The sequence below is a fragment of the Marmota marmota genome, unplaced genomic scaffold (genome assembly GCF_001458135.2).
Source record: "Marmota marmota marmota unplaced genomic scaffold, marMar, whole genome shotgun sequence".
Classification (NCBI taxonomy): domain Eukaryota; kingdom Metazoa; phylum Chordata; class Mammalia; order Rodentia; family Sciuridae; genus Marmota; species Marmota marmota.
In genome coordinates, this window is record NW_026000174.1 from 22,666,569 (window position 1) to 22,685,724 (window position 19,156).

The 19,156-nt window shown below is 39.4% G+C and overlaps 1 protein-coding gene across 1 annotated transcript; it reads left to right on the forward strand.

The window, feature by feature from the left end:
* Positions 1–2,495: 2,495 nt before the first annotated feature.
* On the forward strand, positions 2,496–2,969 carry LOC107134143 (cytochrome c oxidase subunit 7A2, mitochondrial-like). The gene has a single exon (XM_048788314.1). The coding sequence runs from the start codon at positions 2,563–2,565 to the stop codon at positions 2,812–2,814; it is 252 nt and encodes an 83-aa protein (XP_048644271.1). The 5' UTR covers positions 2,496–2,562; the 3' UTR covers positions 2,815–2,969.
* Positions 2,970–19,156: the final 16,187 nt, after the last annotated feature.

A 19,156-nucleotide genomic window follows, 5' to 3' on the forward strand; every position in this document is an offset into this window, starting at 1 on the left:
AATAAAGAATAAAAATTTAGTTCAATCTTTGTAAAAAAAAAAAAAAATCCAGTTTAATATTCCTGGATGGGAAATTCTTTTCAACAAATGATGCTTGAAGAACTGGATATCCAAAAATAATCTCAATCCTTATCTTACATCATTAGCAAAAAATTAATTTGAGATAGATCATAGCTCTAAATGTAATTGTTAAAAACAATAATTCATCTAGAGGAAAACATCCTTTCGATCTAGAGATAAAAAGACCTAGAACACTGAACATGAAAGGAAAAAAGAAAAGTGGTTTCTCAGGGAGTCAGAGAGGGAGGATGTTGTCCTAAAAATAGATCAGAATGTGGTGACCCAAGTTAGGAATTTAGAACTAGTTTTTAAGTCTTCTGTGTTCCATCAGCTGTCAGACAAGGCAGACCAGAAGCCAGTGGGATCAGATCCCTGGAAACCAACTGGTAAAATTGCACAGAAGTAGGCTATTGATGCATGGTAGGCAGTGTTGGCACCTTCAAATACTGGCACAGCAGTGAGTTCTGTCCCCATACTGCAAGGGGAAAGGCCTGGACTCCAGTCAAGGGCAACCATCCAGGCCAGATTCTCTGGATTGACATCACTTGTGTGCCAAAAGAATGCAGACAGCTTTGACTGCCTTTTCATTTGTGCTGGGTGGAGAGAGGATTAGAGAAGAGTCCAAATTTTAAGGCTTTGAGGCTTGGCCCTCTGGACTATTTCTCTGTGTGCTGCTATCTGCCCAGGCCAGCAAAAAGTCTTGATCTCTCAAGAGTCAGATTATCAGAACCAAGAATATGATAACCTTTTCAAAATAATAACTGCATTTTTAATTTTTTTTAAAACAGGATATGTCTTCAATCCTCATTATATTTTATGATATATTTTATGGATCTATTTGTTTATTGCTCCTTTCCAATCAGAATATAAGGTCCATGAAGACAGAGAACATACTCTGCTTCATTCAATACTATCTTCTCAAACCTCAGAAGAGTGTCTGACATGAAAAATTACCAAAAAGATTTTGTGGAATTATTAAAAATATTATTGCCCAAAAAGTAAAATTCAAAAAGTAAAAATTAAGAATCTCTATCCATATCTCCATCTAGTCCTACTTCTTGAAGATAACCATTATAACATTTTTATGTATAATATCAAGCCAAGAACAATTTATCTTGTTTATTTCTATATATCTTAAGCAGAGCACAGTGCTTGGCATAGATAGAAGAAGTATTTGATAAACCTATTTTAAAAATTCATTGGATGAGTTATAAGTAGTGTTGGGGTTAGGGTGGGGTGGTGAAGTAGGCTTTAAAAAAAAAAAGTCAGCAGCTGTACTCTATTTCTCCAAACAAGTTAGAGTAAGTTCCTTGGGTTAGGCATCCATTTATACATCTCAAGTACCCAGGAGCTTCCTGAATACTCTACCAGTTATCTATTGAGCACTAACACAATGGTCAACATAATGATGAAGAGGAATTTAATTCTCCAGCCCACTTAAAAACTTCAGACTTCTTTGAATGAGACTTTTTGCCCTATTAAACTGGCCCAATGCCTTTCTACCAAGTCATGCTACTCCCAGGGTAGAATTCCCATCTCCAAGGGCTCTCTAAGACTCTTGACTGCTAGCCAAATAGCATGAGGAGACCATCCCACAGGACAACAGACATGTATACTCATGCTCATGCCCAGCATGCCCGGATGGGCTGCTACCCAGTTAGGGCCTCTGAGAGACCATGATCTGTCAACATCTCTTTGTGATAGTATCTGAGGGGATTTGTCTGAGTGCCAGCCTCTCTGTGGAAAAGGCCAAGCCAGAAGCAAGCGACTCAGTCATACTGAAAATACAATATTGAAGCACTAAGCTGGAATGTAGCAATTTTCAGCTGTCACACCAAACTCTAAGTGAAATCACATTTTGCACAGACTTCCAAAAACATAATCATATGAAAACTATTTGTATTGCTTTCAAGCATGGTTCAAAGCCATTTACCACAAATAAGAAAGTGTAGGGCTGGGGGCTGTAGCTCAGAGGCAGAGAGCTCGCCTGGCACGCGTGGGGCACTGGGTTCGATCCTCAGCACCACATAAAATAAAGTTATTGGGGGCTAGGGATGTGGCTCAAGCAGTAGCGTGCTCACCTGGCATGCATGCGGCCCCGGTTCGATCCTCAGCAACACATACAAACAAAGATGTTGTGTCCGCCGAAAAACTAAAAAAATAAATATTAAAAATTCTCTCTCTCTCTCTCTTTAAAATAAATAAATAAATAAAGTTATTGTATCCACCTATAATTTAAAAAAAAGAAGAAAAGAAAGTCTATAGCAGGATCTTTGTTTAGAAGCATAAATATATAAGGCAAAGTGGTTGTTTTCTATTTTACTTCAGAAAACATTTAGTTATCAATAAATTTATGTGCTGAGCATAGAAGAGTGACCTAGGGAGGATTCCTTCATAGTTAATAACTTTATTGAAGCAATAGATCTTCAAATCTAGTCTGGCGTGGTTATTTTCGTTCTTGGCGTTCAGTTGTCACAGTTGGTGGGCAGTAAGTGAGGCAAGATGCTGTGGAATCTGCTGGGTTTTCATCAGATTGCCCAAAGGACCATCAGCACTGCTTCACGCAGACATTTTGAAAATAAAGTTCCAGAGAAACAAAAGCTGTTTCAGGAGGATAATGGAATTCCGGTGCATCTAAAGGGTGGAGTAGCTGATGCTTTGCTGTATAGAGCCACCATGGTTCTTACAGTTGGTGGAACAGCTTATGCCATATATCAGTTGGCCATGGCTTCATTTCCCAAGAAGCAGGATTGACTTCAGTCATCTCAGCAATCGTTTGGTTCAGTTTAATTCAGCTCTCTATGGACCACTACTCTGATAAATAACAGAGCTCTTCTTTGGGGACCAGTATTTATTGACTTGTACTAACTGCCACCAATAAAGCAGTCTTTACCATGAAAAAAAAAAAAGATCTTCAAATCTACACATTTATATTCCATTTACTTTTCAAAACTATTTCATTAAACAAAGCATTTATTTAAGGATCTAAGGAAATAAGTTAAAAACATTTTCTATTATCCAGATTAAAGAGCCACAGCATGGGATGGGGACATAGGTTGGTGGTAGTATGCTTGTGTAGCATGTGCAAGGTCTTGGGTTCTATGCCCACACTGTGGGGACCAGGAAAGGGGTTGTTTTCTTTCTTCCTTCCTTCCTTTCTTTTTTTTTTGGTACCAGGGATTGAACCCAGGGACACTTTACCAGTGAGCCACATCCACACCCACTCACACCCCCACCTTTTATTCTTTTTACTTTTGAGACTGAGTCTCGCTAAGTTTCTTAGCACCTCACTAAATTGCTGAGGCTGATCCTGAAATTGCCATCCTCCTGCCTCAACCTCTGGAGCTGCTGGGAGGCATGCAGCACCATGCCCAGTTTGGGGGAGGGGGTAATTTCTAAGATTAGGATGAAGGGAGCAAGAAGCCTAGGGGCAAACCAGAGAGTGAGCACCTCTGTAAGTTTTATGCTATAGGCACCTCTCTCCCTTCACCCAGATCTGCTAGAAAAACCAACTCCTCTGGCAATGCCATTCTAAGAGCTACCTTGTCCATTTTAGAAAATGTACTTTAAAGAGTTGCCATGTAGGGCTGGGGATGTGGCTCAAGCGGTAGCGCGCTCGCCTGGCATGTCTGCAGCCCGGGTTCGAGCCTCAGCACCACATACCAACAAAGTTGTTGTGCCCACCGAAAACTAAAAAATAAATATTGGGATTCATTCATTCTCTCTCTCTCTCTCTCTCTCTCTCTCTCTCTCTCTCTCTCTCTTTTAAAAACAAAACAAAAAAACAAACAAAAAAAAAGAGTGGCCATGTAGAGGCTGGGGTTACAGCTCAGCAGTAGAGCTCAGGGTTTTATCCTTAGCACCACATAAAAATAAATAAAATAAATAAAGTAAAGATATCATGTCCATCTTTTAAAAAAATCCTTAAAAAATTAGCCATGTATATGAAAGCATCACCCCACACATTACCTATTCATTATAAATAAGGAGATTCCTTTATAATGGAGAAAACTAGTAGATACCACCTTAACGAAGTGATCAAACTTATTACCAAAAATGAGATAGAGTGACATTTTATGAAACGCTGCACTGAGTACACAATAGTCCTAATCTAGTATTCCTGTCTCAAAATGCACAGCCTGAATCTAATCATGAGAAAAAAATTAACAAATGCAAATTAAGGGACTTTGTGCAAACTGACCCAGACTCTAATAAAATGTTTATGATTCTTTGCCAAAGACCAAAACCAGGGATTTGGGGTATAGCTCAGTAGTAGAAGGTGTGTTTGGCATGAACAATGGTCCAGGTTCAATCCCCAGCACCCCAACAAGAGAAAGAGAGAAGAAAAAAAAAACAGGAAAGAAAGAAGAGGAAGGAAAAAAGCTAGAAATTTTTCTAAATTCAAGCATACTAAATAAATGTAACAGCCAAGCACAGTGACACATGCCTGTGAATCCAATTTGGGAGGCTGAGGCAGGCAGATCACGGAATTCAAGGCCAGCCTCAGCAATTTAGCAAGCCCGTGTCTTTTTTTTTTTTATTTTTTAAAATTATTTTTAAAAATTTTTTTTTAGAGAGAGAGACACACACAGAGAGAATTTTAATATTTATTTTTTAGTTATCAGCGGACACAGTATCTTTGCTTGTTTGTGGTGCTGAGGATCAAACCCGGGCCGCACGCATGCCAGGTGAGCGTGCTACCGCTTGAGCCACATCCCCAGCCCGCAAGACCCTGTCTTAAAACAAAAATAAAAAAGGCCAGGATGTAGCTCAACGACAGAGCACCCCTTGAGTTCCATCTCCAGTACCAGCCAGGTGTGGTGATACAGGCCTGTAATCATAGCAACTCAGGAGGTTGAGGCAAAAGGTTTGCAAGTTTAAGGTCAGCCTCAGCAATTTAGAGAGGCCAAAGGCAACTTAGTGAGACCCTGTCCTAATTTTTTTAAAAAAACCAAAAAGGCCTGGGATGTAGCTCAGTGGTAAAGTGCCCCTGGGTTTAATCCCTAATGCCTATCCCCACCCCACCCCCCACAAAAATCAATCCCCAGTATTGAAAACAAAAAGTATGGAAAAAGGAATATGGTATCAATTTGCCATTTGCCATATGGAACCCTCAATTCAATTCTGGATTGAAATTAACAAAGAAAAAAATTCTGTGGCTGTAAGATATTATTGGGACAAGTGGGGAAATTTTAGTACAGATTGTATAATAGATGATAGATGATAGCATTATATGAATATTAAATTTATTTAGTATGGAAATCGTATCATGGTTATATATGAGAATATCCTTATTCTGAAGACATGCATTTTAGGGGTAAAGTATTACATTATCAGCATCTTATTTTAAAGTGGTTCAGCCAAGGAGTGTGTGTGTGTGTGTGTGTGTGTGTGTGTGTGTGGTGTGATGGTGTATGTGTAAGGGAGGGGAGAGAGAAAGTAAATGAGGGAAAGTTAGCAGTTAGGCAATCTAGATGAAAGGCATTTGAGTAGTTATTCTACCCTTCTATTTACCTATTTGTTTGTTCATTCATTCATTTTTGTGATACTAGGGATTGAATCCAGGGCTTTGCAAATGCTAGCTAGTGCACTACCTCTGAGCGACATCCTTAGCCTTTTATTTTATTTTATTTTGAGACAGGCTCTGGCTACATTGCCCAAGCTGGCCTAAAACTTGTGATCCTCCTGCCTTAGTCTTCTGAATAACTGAGATTACAGATTACAGATTACCACTGTGCCAGGTAGTTACTGTACCATTCTTGCAATTTTTATGCAGGTTTAAAAATTTTCACAATAAAAAGCTGGGAAATTATGTAAACATACATACCTATTTACATATTATGCTTAAAGACTATAGTTTTTTGTCTGTTTAGTATCCCTTTCTTCCTTTCTATACTAACAGACTTATCCCATTACCTCCTCCCAATCATGGAACATCTTCCTTTGACCACAGTGATTTGTTCAAATTAATGGTGAGAACTCAAAAGTATTCAACAATCAGCAAGCTGGTTGAATATAAACCCTGATCCAAAGATAGGCATGTGGGGGCTGGGGATGTGGCTCAAGCAGTAGGGCGCTCGCCTGGCATGTGTGCGGCTCGGGTTCGATCCTCAGCACCACATACAAAGAAAGATGTTGTGTCCGCCGAGAACTAAAATAAATAAATATTAAAAAAACAAACAAACAAAAAAAAAAAACAAAGATAGGCATGTGCATAAGAGGAGCTGATCCAATTACTTCCCCTGGATTTAAGAAAAAAAAAAAAAACATGGTCCTGGAAAACAGAGAAGCTCTTTTTGTATTCTTTCAGTCCCTAATGCCTTAAGAGAGGGAACTGTATATAAAAGGTACAGAGAGGGTTCCAAAGACCTTCAAGTCTCAGGTTCCAGTATTCTAAAGTCAGTTTCACTCCTGCCCCTTCCAGAGTTTGTTTAGATGAGCCAACAGATCACCTGGGGGTTATGCTGGTTTGATATGAGGTTCTGTCACTTCCAAGCAAAGGCATACTTTATTTTCCCAGAATTTAATTAAGGCCATAAAACTAATTCTTTATTTATTATAAAATTAGTCTTGTGGGGCTGGGGTTGTGGCTCAGCGGTAGAGCACTCGCCTCGCAAATGCGAGGCCCTGGGTTCGATCCTCAGCATCACATAAAAATAAATAAATAAAATAAAGGTATTGTGTCCAACTACAACTAAAAAATAAATATTTTAAAAAATTACTCTTGGGACTGAGGTTGTGGCTCAGTGGTAGAACACTTGCCTTGCACATGTGAGGCACTGGGTTGGAGCCTCAGCACCGCATAAAATAAATAAATAAGTAAAACAAAGGTATTGTGTCCATGTTCAACTAAAAAATTTTAAAAATTAAAAAAAAAGAAAAAAAATAGTCTTGCAGTTTTATTAATGTAGTATTTTCTCTGAAACAAACAAAAAAGTTAATGAAAAGGTTGGTTTTCCCACATCATTTGCAGTGGCCAGTTAATACAGATCAAATTAATAAGACACAATCAGACATGCATGTTGAGTGGGGCTTCTGGGAATCTATTGTTTAAAAGAATTTATAGAAAAATAAGCAGTTTGTTTAAGCCTCCTTGCCATCTTTTGGGACAGGCAGAAAGAGCACTGGATGTAGAAAGCCTGAATTCAAACCCTAGATTGGTTTCTTATTGACCTCTAACCTTGGCAAATGATTTAACTCTTACTTCACTTTCCTCATCTGTAAAATTGAACTGAATAACAATCACTATCACACTAAGTAGATACTAGCCTTAGTAGATATTCAATACATATTCTTTGGGGTGCTCTTAAAGTGCTTAAAATCCAGAAGCACTCTGAGTATCACCTGGCCTTCTGCTCTCCAACCTACATCAGCCATACTGAACTCTGTCACACATCCTTCCTGGGAGAGACTATTTAGCAGGGACTGTGAGAAGCAAAAGTGTTCTGATTGTAAACTGTTCCTGTTCTTCAGAACAATAACAAAAATCAAGTGTCAATGCCTGTCTTCTGTCCAGCATGCATTATACTACAGTAATCTAGTGCTAAGGGTGCAACTGGGTTAAAATGAAAAGTATGCACTCATTCATTGGAGGATACCACTTAATCAGAGATCAGTAGCAGCAGCAGAACAAAACTGTACTAGAGTAGTAGATATCAAGGATGCATCCCCAACAATAGGCAACTAGCTGCTAGAGAAAATTTCTCAGATGCCTCACCTCCTTCTAGGCTATCTTCTGAGAACAGGGAAGGAGACAAGGTGTTCCAGAGCAAGACCTGTCCTCCACATGCCCTCCAGGGCACAAGAGTAGGAGGAAGATTGAAAAAGTTAATCAATTTCCTCCTGTTATAAGTCTAACTCGTATTGGAGAGGCTCAGCACTTTGATCCAATTGCGAAATTAATGTTTTAAACCAAATGGAACTGAGTTTTAGCAGTCAAGTAGTAGAATCTGCCTGGGTAGCTAAAGAACAAAGAGAGGGATTTGCCACAGAACAATTGATAGTCAAAAATAACACTTAGCTGGATTATAGGCCCATGCCTGTAATCCCAGCAATTTGGGAGGATGAGGCAGGTAGATCACAAGTGTGAGACCAGCCTCAGCAACTTAGCAAGGCCTTGTCTCAAAATTAAAAATAAGAAATAAAAAGGGCTTAAATGTATGTCAGTGGTAAAACGCCCTAGATTGATTTTCTTTCCTTTTTTCTTTCTTTCTTTTTCCAGTACTAGGGATTAAAGCCAGGGAACTTTACCACTGAGCAACATTTCCAGCCCTTTTTAAATTTTTTAATTTTCATACAGGGTCTCACTAAGTTGCTCAGGCTGTGATCTCCTGCCTCAGCTACCCAAGTCACTGAGATTACCAGGCACACAGTCACCATGCCCCATTAGCACCCTGGATTTTAGTTCCAAAAAACAAACAGGCAAAAAACAACAGCACAAAACACTTAATAAATAATTTCTGAGTATTTACTGTGTGTTCAATCTGGTCAAGAACTTTATATAGTCATTTCTCGATATTTGCAGGGAATTGGTTTTAGGATCAACTCATTTTGCATTTCTGCAAATGCTCAAGAAGCTGTTTTTGTTTATTTGTTTGTTTTAATTTTAGTACTAGGAATTGAACCCAAGGGCGTGCTACCACTAACTACATCCCCAGCCATTTTATTTTTATTTTGAGACAGGATCTAAGTTACCAAGGCTGGCCAGGAACTTGTAATATTCCTACCTTAGTCTCCTGAGTAGTTGAAATTACAGGGCTGAGCCACCAGCTGGGCTTCAAGAATCTTATATAGAGCCGGGTGGTGACCCATGTCTGTAATACCAGCAATTTGGGAGGCTGAGGCAGGAGGATTGCATGTTTAAAGCCAGCCTCAACAATTTAACAAGGCCCTAAAGCAATTTAGCAAGACCATGTCTTAAAATAAAAAATTAAAAAAGGTGGGCTGGGGTTGTGTCTCAGTGGTAGTCGAAAGTGTGAGGCACTGGGTTGGATCCTCAGCACCACATAAAAATAAGTAAACAAAATAAAGGTATTGTGTCCATCTACAACTAAGAAAAAAAAATTAAAAAATTAAAAAGGGGAGCTGGGGGTGTGGCTCAGTAGTAAAGTGCCCCTGGATTCAATCCCTAGTACCAAAAGAAGGTGGAAAAACACACACACACACACACACAAGAATATAATATAAAATAGCATAGGGAGCCAGGCATGCTAGTGCACCCTTGCAATCTCAGCAACTTTGGAGGCTGAGGCAGGAGGATAACAAGTTCAAAGCCAGCCTCAGCAAAAATGACATGTTAAGCAACTCAGTGAGACCTGTCTCTAAATAAAATACAAAATCAGGCTGTAAATGTGGCTCAGTGCTTGAGTGTCCCTGAGTTTGATCTCTGGTACCATCCCCCGACCAAAAGAAAATGGCATAGGGGTTGAGGATATAGCAAGTTTGTCTAGGATGCAAGAGGTTCTGGGTTCCATTCCCAGCACTGCAAAATAAATAAATAAACAAATAAATACATGAATAAACAAATAAAATTATGTACTGTTGACAAGATTAGACACCAAGGAATTAGCAGGAAGCAGATTTATTTATTTATTGGTTGGAACCAGGTTCAGAGGGCAAAGCTTTTCACTGTAACAAATCCCTCTGAACCCCGAGTTCAGGAATTTTTAGAACTTTGCACCCCGTGTATAGGGGGAGGGGCTCAGAGGTTCACAATCTACAGAAGTTCACATGACAACAGGTTTTTTGTTATTTTTTTCCCCCTCCTCTGGATTCTCAGCTCAGGCCAGGTTTTACAAAAATAACCCAAGGACATTTTCTCTCTTCTGTCTGTGAAAATCAGTACCTGGGAAAGAAATATATATGTTTGTTTGTTTGTTTTCTCACACCAGTTGCCCTTAACTCTGAAATGCAAACGCCTCTATGAAAGCCTTAGGTTAGTTTTTCTTATCACACTGTGTTTCTGCAGTAATATCCCCTGCCTGAAAATAGTTCTACAGAGAATCTAAGAACGATTATGGTGGAGGTCTCTAGAGAAGCTTAATTAAGATTTTCTGTGGAGGAGAGTGGTGCCACCGCCACCTCAGTACTGTTTACACATAACCTACACACATCCTACCATGTACTTTTAATCACCTCCAGATTATCTATAGTATGGTTTATGTGTCATGTAGCTGTTGTAATGTATTATTTAGGGAATAATGAGGAGAGAAAAAAAAAGTCTATATGTATTCAGTACAAATGCAGTTTTTGTTTGTTTATTTGTTTTTTCAAATATTTTCTATCTTAGCTGAATACGGTGCTGCACACCTGCAATCCCAGTGACTCAGAAGGCCGTGACAGGAGGATCTCAAGTTCAAAAAGCCAGCCTCAGCAAAAGCTAGGTGCTAAGCAACTCAGTGAGACCCTGTCTCTAAATACAGTACGAAATTCGAAATTGGGCTGTGGATGTGGAACAGTGGTCCAGTGCCCCTGAGTTCAATCCTCAGTGTTCCCCCACAAAAAATATTTTAATCTTCAGTAGGTGGTGGGTGTGGAACTTGAAGAAGTGGAGCCCATGGACCTATGTTAACCTTTCTCATCTTCACAACAACCCTGTGAAGTAGGTCCATTATAATCTCAACTGGACACAGGAAGGAATAGAGGCACAGAGAAGTTGATTTGTCTCATTTGAATCTGGGTAGTTCTACCCCAGAGTCATGCTCCTGACCAATATGCTTACTTGCTTTGTCCCAGACATGAGATTGCTCAGTAAGCCAGCTGCCCACAGATGAGGGGCCCACCACATATCCAGACCCCATAGTACATCACTTCATAGCCCTATTTATTTATTTGTCAATGGACCTTTATTTAATTAATTTATTTATATGTGGTGCTAAAAATTGAACCCAGTGCCTCATGCACACTAGGTGAGCACTCTACCACTGAGCCATGACCCCACCCCAGAGCCCTAATTTTCTACTTGCTTAAAGAATAAAATCTTTGCATGTAATCCCAGCAGCTAGGGAGGCTGAGGCAGGAGGATTGCGAGGTTCAGCCTCAGCAAAAGCAAGGTGCTAAGCAACTCAGGGAGACCCTTTCTCTAAAGAAAATACAAAATAGGTCTGGGGATGTGGCTCAGTGGTTGAGTGCCCCCAAGTACAATCCCCGGTACCCAAAAGAAAAAAACTGAAATCTTTCAGAATATGAATTTCAAGAACTCTTAGCATATTAAAAGGGGACATTTTAAATATAAGGCCCACTTGGATTGTAGAAAAAAGGCCAAACTGATCATCTACCAAAAAGTCAAGAAGGCATTTGCTTCTCTGCTGTTGCCCACTTTTCCATTTTTTACGTGATGTTGAGAATTGAACCCAGTGCCTCACACATGCTAGGCAAGTGCTCTACCACTGAGCTACAACCCCAGCCCTCATTCCATTTTTTAATATATTTTTTTTTAGTTGTACCCAATACCTTTGTTTTATTTTTTTATTTTTATGTTGTGCTGAGGACCGAACCCAGGGCCTCGAATGCACTAGGCAAGCACTCTACCGCTGAGCTACAACCCCAGCCCTCATTCTGTTTTTTAACAGCAAGGATTTTATATTAGAAAACAGTCCTCCAGAATAAAAATGTCTTTCTTAAGCTCATTGCCTCTTGTCAAAGATGTCTGTGTTGTATTTTTTAATAGTTTAATTCAATAAATATTATTGAGTACCTGAATTGTTGTGATAGGTCTTTGTCTCAAGTTAAATCACACTACCAGGAAAGGACAAAAACCACATAACTAACTGTTAGAGTCTGTAAACAAGTCAAAATAACACCTGGCATTTTGTCAGGGGAATGTTAGAGTTCGTAAACAAGTCTGGATGGTGCCTAAAAAAATGCCAGAGGGAGTGGTTTGAGAAGTAACACCAGCAAGCCATTAAGTGTGGAGATTCCTGATTGGTTGACTGATGTATCTAGTTTATGTTAATTAGATAAGCTGTGTGGAATGTATAAATACTGCTCCTGTCCTGCAATAAATGGCTCCTACTCCTGCTGTATCAACGTACACAAGTTAGTCACCCCCCAGTTATTTTGCTGCAGCCGTACCCTGGCAACTAACAATAACTCAAGTCTGATTGTAATAGTACTTGTTCTAGTGGTGCTATGGAAACCAAAAGACTTAAAAGCTTGATGTTCGTGGGGTATGTCAGGACCTTTATGGAAACTTCATGGAGGAATTAGTATGTGATTTGGATTGTGAAAACACGAATAGTATAGATAGGGAGCAAGGATGGGAAAACAGCATTCCAGGGAGGATAGAGCAAACCATGGAGATATAAAGTTCATGATATGTATGTCCTGGGAAAGACAGACTCTACAAGGCTGAAAGAAGGAGGGTGAATATGGGGACAGGGTAGGATTTAGGAAAGAAGCAGAGAATCAGGCAAGAGTGAGGTAGAAAGAAGATGCTACAGAGAAAAGGAACCCAGGGGAGAAGAAAGGAGCATTAGGAAGTGAAGTCTACAAGACTGTGCCAAAGACTAGGTGGGGGTGTGAAAAAAGGTTCAGTTGGGAGGAACTGGTGGTTGAGGCTAAAAAATTAATTTGAGGCTAGATTAGGGAAAAGTTCTGTTTGAGACATGTTCGAAGATTATCTAAGTGGGGTTATTCACTAGGAAAGTAAAAGTTAGGGTCTAAAGCTCAGCCAACTTTATGGCTATGAATAAGAAATAAGGAAGTCATCAACCTGTGAGAGAGAAAAAAACTATGAGAGTAGATAGTTATTCAGTAACTAAGGTAGAAAAAGATGCAAAGATTGTGAAGACAGAGATACCTGTATAGGATAAGTAGAGAAAAGAAAACAGTGAAGAATAATGAGAATAACCTGTTGGAGAAGTAGAAGGAGAATCCATGGAACAGGAATTATGGATTCAAGAGAGAAGAGATTCAAGGAGATTCAAGGCAAGACATGGGGATGCATACCTGTAATCCGAGAAACTTCAGAGGCCGAGGCAGGAGGATTATAAATTCTAGGCCATCCTGGAAGAGAGCTGTTCCATTCATCACAACCAAGAAAAGGGGGTGGGTTAAGGAAAGATGAACCCTTCCAGGACATGCACACAGTGACCCACTTCCTCTAGCTATAGCCCCCTCCCCTGCTTATAGTTACTATCTAATCAGTCCATTCAAACTAGGATAGACTGATTTGTGTTCAGTTTTCATAATCTAATCATTTCACCTTCGAGTATTCCTGAATTAATACAAGAGCTTTTGAAGAACACTTCATATCTGAACCATAACATTCTCCCCCTGGTAACCAAAAGTTCACGTCCATACATTTAGTCCATCTCTAAGAGTCCCATAGTCTTAACAATTCCAACATTTCCCAAAGTCCAAGTCTACAGTCTCTTCTGAGATTTCAGGCAAACTCTTGGCTGTGAGCCCTTGTAAAAATCAAGAGCAACTTAACTTATACATGTCCAGTATACAGTGGTACAGAGTAAACTTTCCCCTTCTGGAGGGTGAAGTTGTTGCTTAGTGGTAGAGCTCTTGTGTAGCTCATGTGAGCTACACAAATTCAATATTCAGCACCACACAAAAATAAATAAATAAAATGTGTCCATCTACAACAACAACAACAATTTTAAATAAATAAATAAACTTTCCCCTTCCAAAATAAAGGAATAGGCACATAGAAAGAAGGAAAGGAGCCCTGTGCAGTGGCACACACCTATAATACCAGGCTCCAGAGGCTGAGGTAGGAGGATTTCGAGTTCAAAGTCAGCCTCAACTAAAGCGAGGTGCTAAGTAACTCAGTGAGACCCTGTGTCTAGATAAAATACAAAATAGGGGTGGGGATGTGGCTCAGTGGTTGAATGCGCCTGAGTTCAATCCCCAGTAACCAAATATATATATATATTTAGCTAGGCAATGCTAGCCAGAGAATATGTTGCAACTCCAGAGTTTCAACACTTGCTGATGTCTACCCAGGATAAGGGGCTAGTCCTTCAGATTCCATTCTCAGGATGACGATGTTCAGTTGCAGAAAAACAATTTATCAGGAAACTGGGGAGATTGGAGCTTTCAGACTAAAGGAGCTCTGTTACAGTCTCCCCTAGTCTTTATCTATCCCTCAGTCTTGAGGGAATTTGGGTGTCATGTCATCTGGCTGGCTGTTTATTGCTGGATCGGTATAGATCCCATTGAGAACCTCTTGCTTATTCCTCTTACTTGTACCATTAAAAATTTAGAAAGTGTTAAAGTCTTAAATATTTAACAGTTCCATCTAGGAGAAGGATTTTAGTGTTAGGCAATCTTCATGTGTAAGAACTCTCTATAGGGCTGGAGTTGTGGTTCAGTGGCAGAGCATTTGCCTCGCACATGTGAGGCACTGGGTTTGATCCTCAGCACCACATAAAAATAAAATAAAGATATTGTGTCCACCTAAAACTAAAAAATAAATAAATAAAAAAATTTAAAGAAAAAGATATTATATCCATTAAAAAAAAAAAAAACTCTCTATATAACCTCCCAGCCCAGTTTAATTTTGGTTTGCTTTCACATGTGACTTCCTCATCCCCCCAACTCTAAACCCATCTCTGAATAATTTCCTCTGAGGACATTACTGATTATTCATCAAGTGGTTCAGTCCCACATCATACGAATTCTTTCCTGTTCTTTGATATGATTAGTCTCATGTTGGAGGTACATACCTCCCAGTGATTTGGGATGCTAAGGCGGGAGAATCGCAAGTTTGAGGTCAGCCTCAGCAATTTAACGAGGCCCTAAGTAACTTGGTGAGACACTGTCTCAAAATAAAAAATAAAAAGGACTGTAGATGGGCCTGTAACTCAGTGGAAAAACACCCCTGGGTTCAATCCCTAGTACCACAAAAAAAAAAAAAAAATTTTTTTTTTTCTTCCTGACCTAAGCCATGTTATCTGTCCTTCAGCTCAACTGCAGACAAAAATTAAGAAATTCTGGACTTGGAAACTGGAACAACAGCTCTCTCAAGGATACAAGTTGAACAATTAATTTGATTACTGATAATGATACTTGAAGAATAGTCCTTGTACTCCCCTTTTATTTACTTATTTTTTAGTTGTCAATGGACCTTTATTTTATTTATCCAGTGCTGAGAATCAAACCCAGTGCCTCACACATGCTAGGCAAGCGCTCTACCACTGAGCCAAACCCCAGCCCCCCAAATCCTCCTTTAAAAAGCCCTCTGTTCCCCATGGCACTTAAAATTATAGCCTCTGAGACTTGAGTCTCCTGATTTTCATATTTGCCAGCAAATCAATAAAACTTTTTCCTTTTTCTCAAAACGTTGTCCTTGTTATTGGACTGGCCCAGTGACAAGAACTGAGCTTTTAGTATCATTTTGAAAAGAAAGAAAGATAGAAAAAAAAGAGAGATTCATCTCACTGGAGTTACTAAGTAGGTACAGTGTAACCTGGAGCTGCTGGGTGGCCATCATTTTTATTACAACAGTAGAGTCTGCCAGGAAGTGAAGTGAAGTCAACTCAAAGGAAATCAAAACTGAAAGAGAAAGGCATATTTGTTGTGACAGTAATCCAATCCTTAAGCTAGAACATCACCAGTGAACTCCATGATTCATTAATCAACATGTTTACTTTTATTGTGTAAATCAGTATGAGTCCGATTTCTGTTAGAGTTGGATTTCTGTTACATGCAATTATTACAGCTGGCAAGAGAGACTGATTAGTATTTCCTTTTTTTTCAAAATGATACTAAAAGCTCAGTTCTTGTCACTGGGCCAGTCCAATAACAAGGACAACGTTTTGAGAAAAAGGAAAAAGTTTTATTGATTTGCTGGCAAATATGAAAATCAGGAGACTCAAGTCTCAGAGGCTATAATTTTAAGTGCCATGGGGAACAGAGGGCTTTTTAAAGGAGGATTTGGGGGGCTGGGGTTTGGCTCAGTGGTAGAGCGCTTGCCTAGCATGTGTGAGGCACTGGGTTTGATTCTCAGCACTGGATAAATAAAATAAAGGTCCATTGACAACTAAAAAATAAGTAAATAAAAGGGGAGTACAAGGACTATTCTTCAAGTATCATTATCAGTAATCAAATTAATTGTTCAACTTGTATCCTTGAGAGAGCTGTTGTTCCAGTTTCCAAGTCCAGAATTTCTTAATTTTTGTCTGCAGTTGAGCTGAAGGACAGATAACATGGCTTAGGTCAGGAAGAAAAAAAAAAATTTTTTTTTTTTTTTTGTGGTACTAGGGATTGAACCCAGGGGTGTTTTTCCACTGAGTTACAGGCCCATCTACAGTCCTTTTTATTTTTTATTTTGAGACAGTGTCTCACCAAGTTACTTAGGGCCTCGTTAAATTGCTGAGGCTGACCTCAAACTTGCGATTCTCCCGCCTTAGCATCCCAAATCACTGGGAGGTATGTACCTCCAACATGAGACTAATCATATCAAAGAACAGGAAAGAATTCGTATGATGTGGGACTGAACCACTTGATGAATAATCAGTAATGTCCTCAGAGGAAATTATTCAGAGATGGGTTTAGAGTTGGGGGGATGAGGAAGTCACATGTGAAAGCAAACCAAAATTAAACTGGGCTGGGAGGTTATATAGAGAGTTTTTTTTTTTTTTAATGGATATAATATCTTTTTCTTTAAATTTTTTTATTTATTTATTTTTTAGTTTTAGGTGGACACAATATCTTTATTTTATTTTTATGTGGTGCTGAGGATCAAACCCAGTGCCTCACATGTGCGAGGCAAATGCTCTGCCACTGAACCACAACTCCAGCCCTATAGAGAGTTCTTACACATGAAGATTGCCTAACACTAAAATCCTTCTCCTAGATGGAACTGTTAAATATTTAAGACTTTAACACTTTCTAAATTTTTAATGGTACAAGTAAGAGGAATAAGCAAGAGGTTCTCAATGGGATCTATACCGATCCAGCAATAAACAGCCAGCCAGATGACATGACACCCAAATTCCCTCAAGACTGAGGGATAGATAAAGACTAGGGGAGACTGTAACAGAGCTCCTTTAGTCTGAAAGCTCCAATCTCCCCAGTTTCCTGATAAATTGTTTTTCTGCAACTGAACATCGTCATCCTGAGAATGGAATCTGAAGGACTAGCCCCTTATCCTGGGTAGACATCAGCAAGTGTTGAAACTCTGGAGTTGCAACATATTCTCTGGCTAGCATTGCCTAGCTAAATATATATATATATTTGGTTACTGGGGATTGAACTCAGGCGCATTCAACCACTGAGCCACATCCCCACCCCTATTTTGTATTTTATCTAGACACAGGGTCTCACTGAGTTACTTAGCACCTCGCTTTAGTTGAGGCTGACTTTGAACTCGAAATCCTCCTACCTCAGCCTCTGGAGCCTGGTATTATAGGTGTGTGCCACTGCACAGGGCTCCTTTCCTTCTTTCTATGTGCCTATTCCTTTATTTTGGAAGGGGAAAGTTTATTTATTTATTTAAAATTGTTGTTGTTGTTGTAGATGGACACATTTTATTTATTTATTTTTGTGTGGTGCTGAATATTGAATTTGTGTAGCTCACATGAGCTACACAAGAGCTCTACCACTAAGCAACAACTTCACCCTCCAGAAGGGGAAAGTTTACTCTGTACCACTGTATACTGGACATGTATAAGTTAAGTTGCTCTTGATTTTTACAAGGGCTCACAGCCAAGAGTTTGCCTGAAATCTCAGAAGAGACTGTAGACTTGGACTTTGGGAAATGTTGGAATTGTTAAGACTATGGGACTCTTAGAGATGGACTAAATGTATGGACGTGAACTTTTGGTTACCAGGGGGAGAATGTTATGGTTCAGATATGAAGTGTTCTTCAAAAGCTCTTGTATTAATTCAGGAATACTCGAAGGTGAAATGATTAGATTATGAAAACTGAACACAAATCAGTCTATCCTAGTTTGAATGGACTGATTAGATAGTAACTATAAGCAGGGGAGGGGGCTATAGCTAGAGGAAGTGGGTCACTGTGTGCATGTCCTGGAAGGGTTCATCTTTCCTTAACCCACCCCCTTTTCTTGGTTGTGATGAATGGAACAGCTCTCTTCCAGGATGGCCTAGAATTTATAATCCTCCTGCCTCGGCCTCTGAAGTTTCTCGGATTACAGGTATGCATCCCCATGTCTTGCCTTGAATCTCCTTGAATCTCTTCTCTCTTGAATCCATAATTCCTGTTCCATGGATTCTCCTTCTACTTCTCCAACAGGTTATTCTCATTATTCTTCACTGTTTTCTTTTCTCTACTTATCCTATACAGGTATCTCTGTCTTCACAATCTTTGCATCTTTTTCTACCTTAGTTACTGAATAACTATCTACTCTCATAGTTTTTTTCTCTCTCACAGGTTGATGACTTCCTTATTTCTTATTCATAGCCATAAAGTTGGCTGAGCTTTAGACCCTAACTTTTACTTTCCTAGTGAATAACCCCACTTAGATAATCTTCGAACATGTCTCAAACAGAACTTTTCCNCTTTTTTTTTTTTTTTTTTTTTTTTTGTAGTGCTGGGGATTGAACCCAGGGCCTTGTGCATGCAAGGCAAGCACTCTACCAACTGAGTTATATCTCCAGCCCCTAGTATTTCCTTTTTCTTTATCAGATGCGTAATCCTCTAGAGAAGAAACATACTAAAGAAAAGTAAGTTGACAAAATAACAAAAAATAATGTATGCTAGGGGCTGGGTATGTAGCTCAGTGGTAGAGCACTTGCCTACTATATGTGAGGCCCTAAGTTCAATCCCCAGCATTACACACAAAAAGTATTATTTCACTGTCCCTTAAGAAAAACAGCATAATGGGCTGGGGTTGTGGCTCAGTGGTAGAGCACTTGCCTAGCACGTGTGAGGCACTGGGTTTAATCCTCGGCACCATATAAAGATGAATAAATAAAGCTATTATGTCCATCTACAACTAAAAAATATTAAAAAGAAAGAAAGAAAGACAGCATGAGCACTGCATACACTTGTAATTCCAGCAGCTCTGGTGGCTGAGGCCAGAGGATTGCAAGTTCAAATCCAGCTTCAGAAATTTAATGAGGCCCTCAACAACTTAGCGAGACCCTATCTCATAAAAAAAAAAAAAAAAAAGAGTTG

Coding starts and splice junctions, on each gene's coding strand:
- LOC107134143 (XM_048788314.1), top strand. CDS start 2,563: ATGCTGTGGAATCTGCTGGGTTTTCATCAGATTGCCCAAAGGACCATC.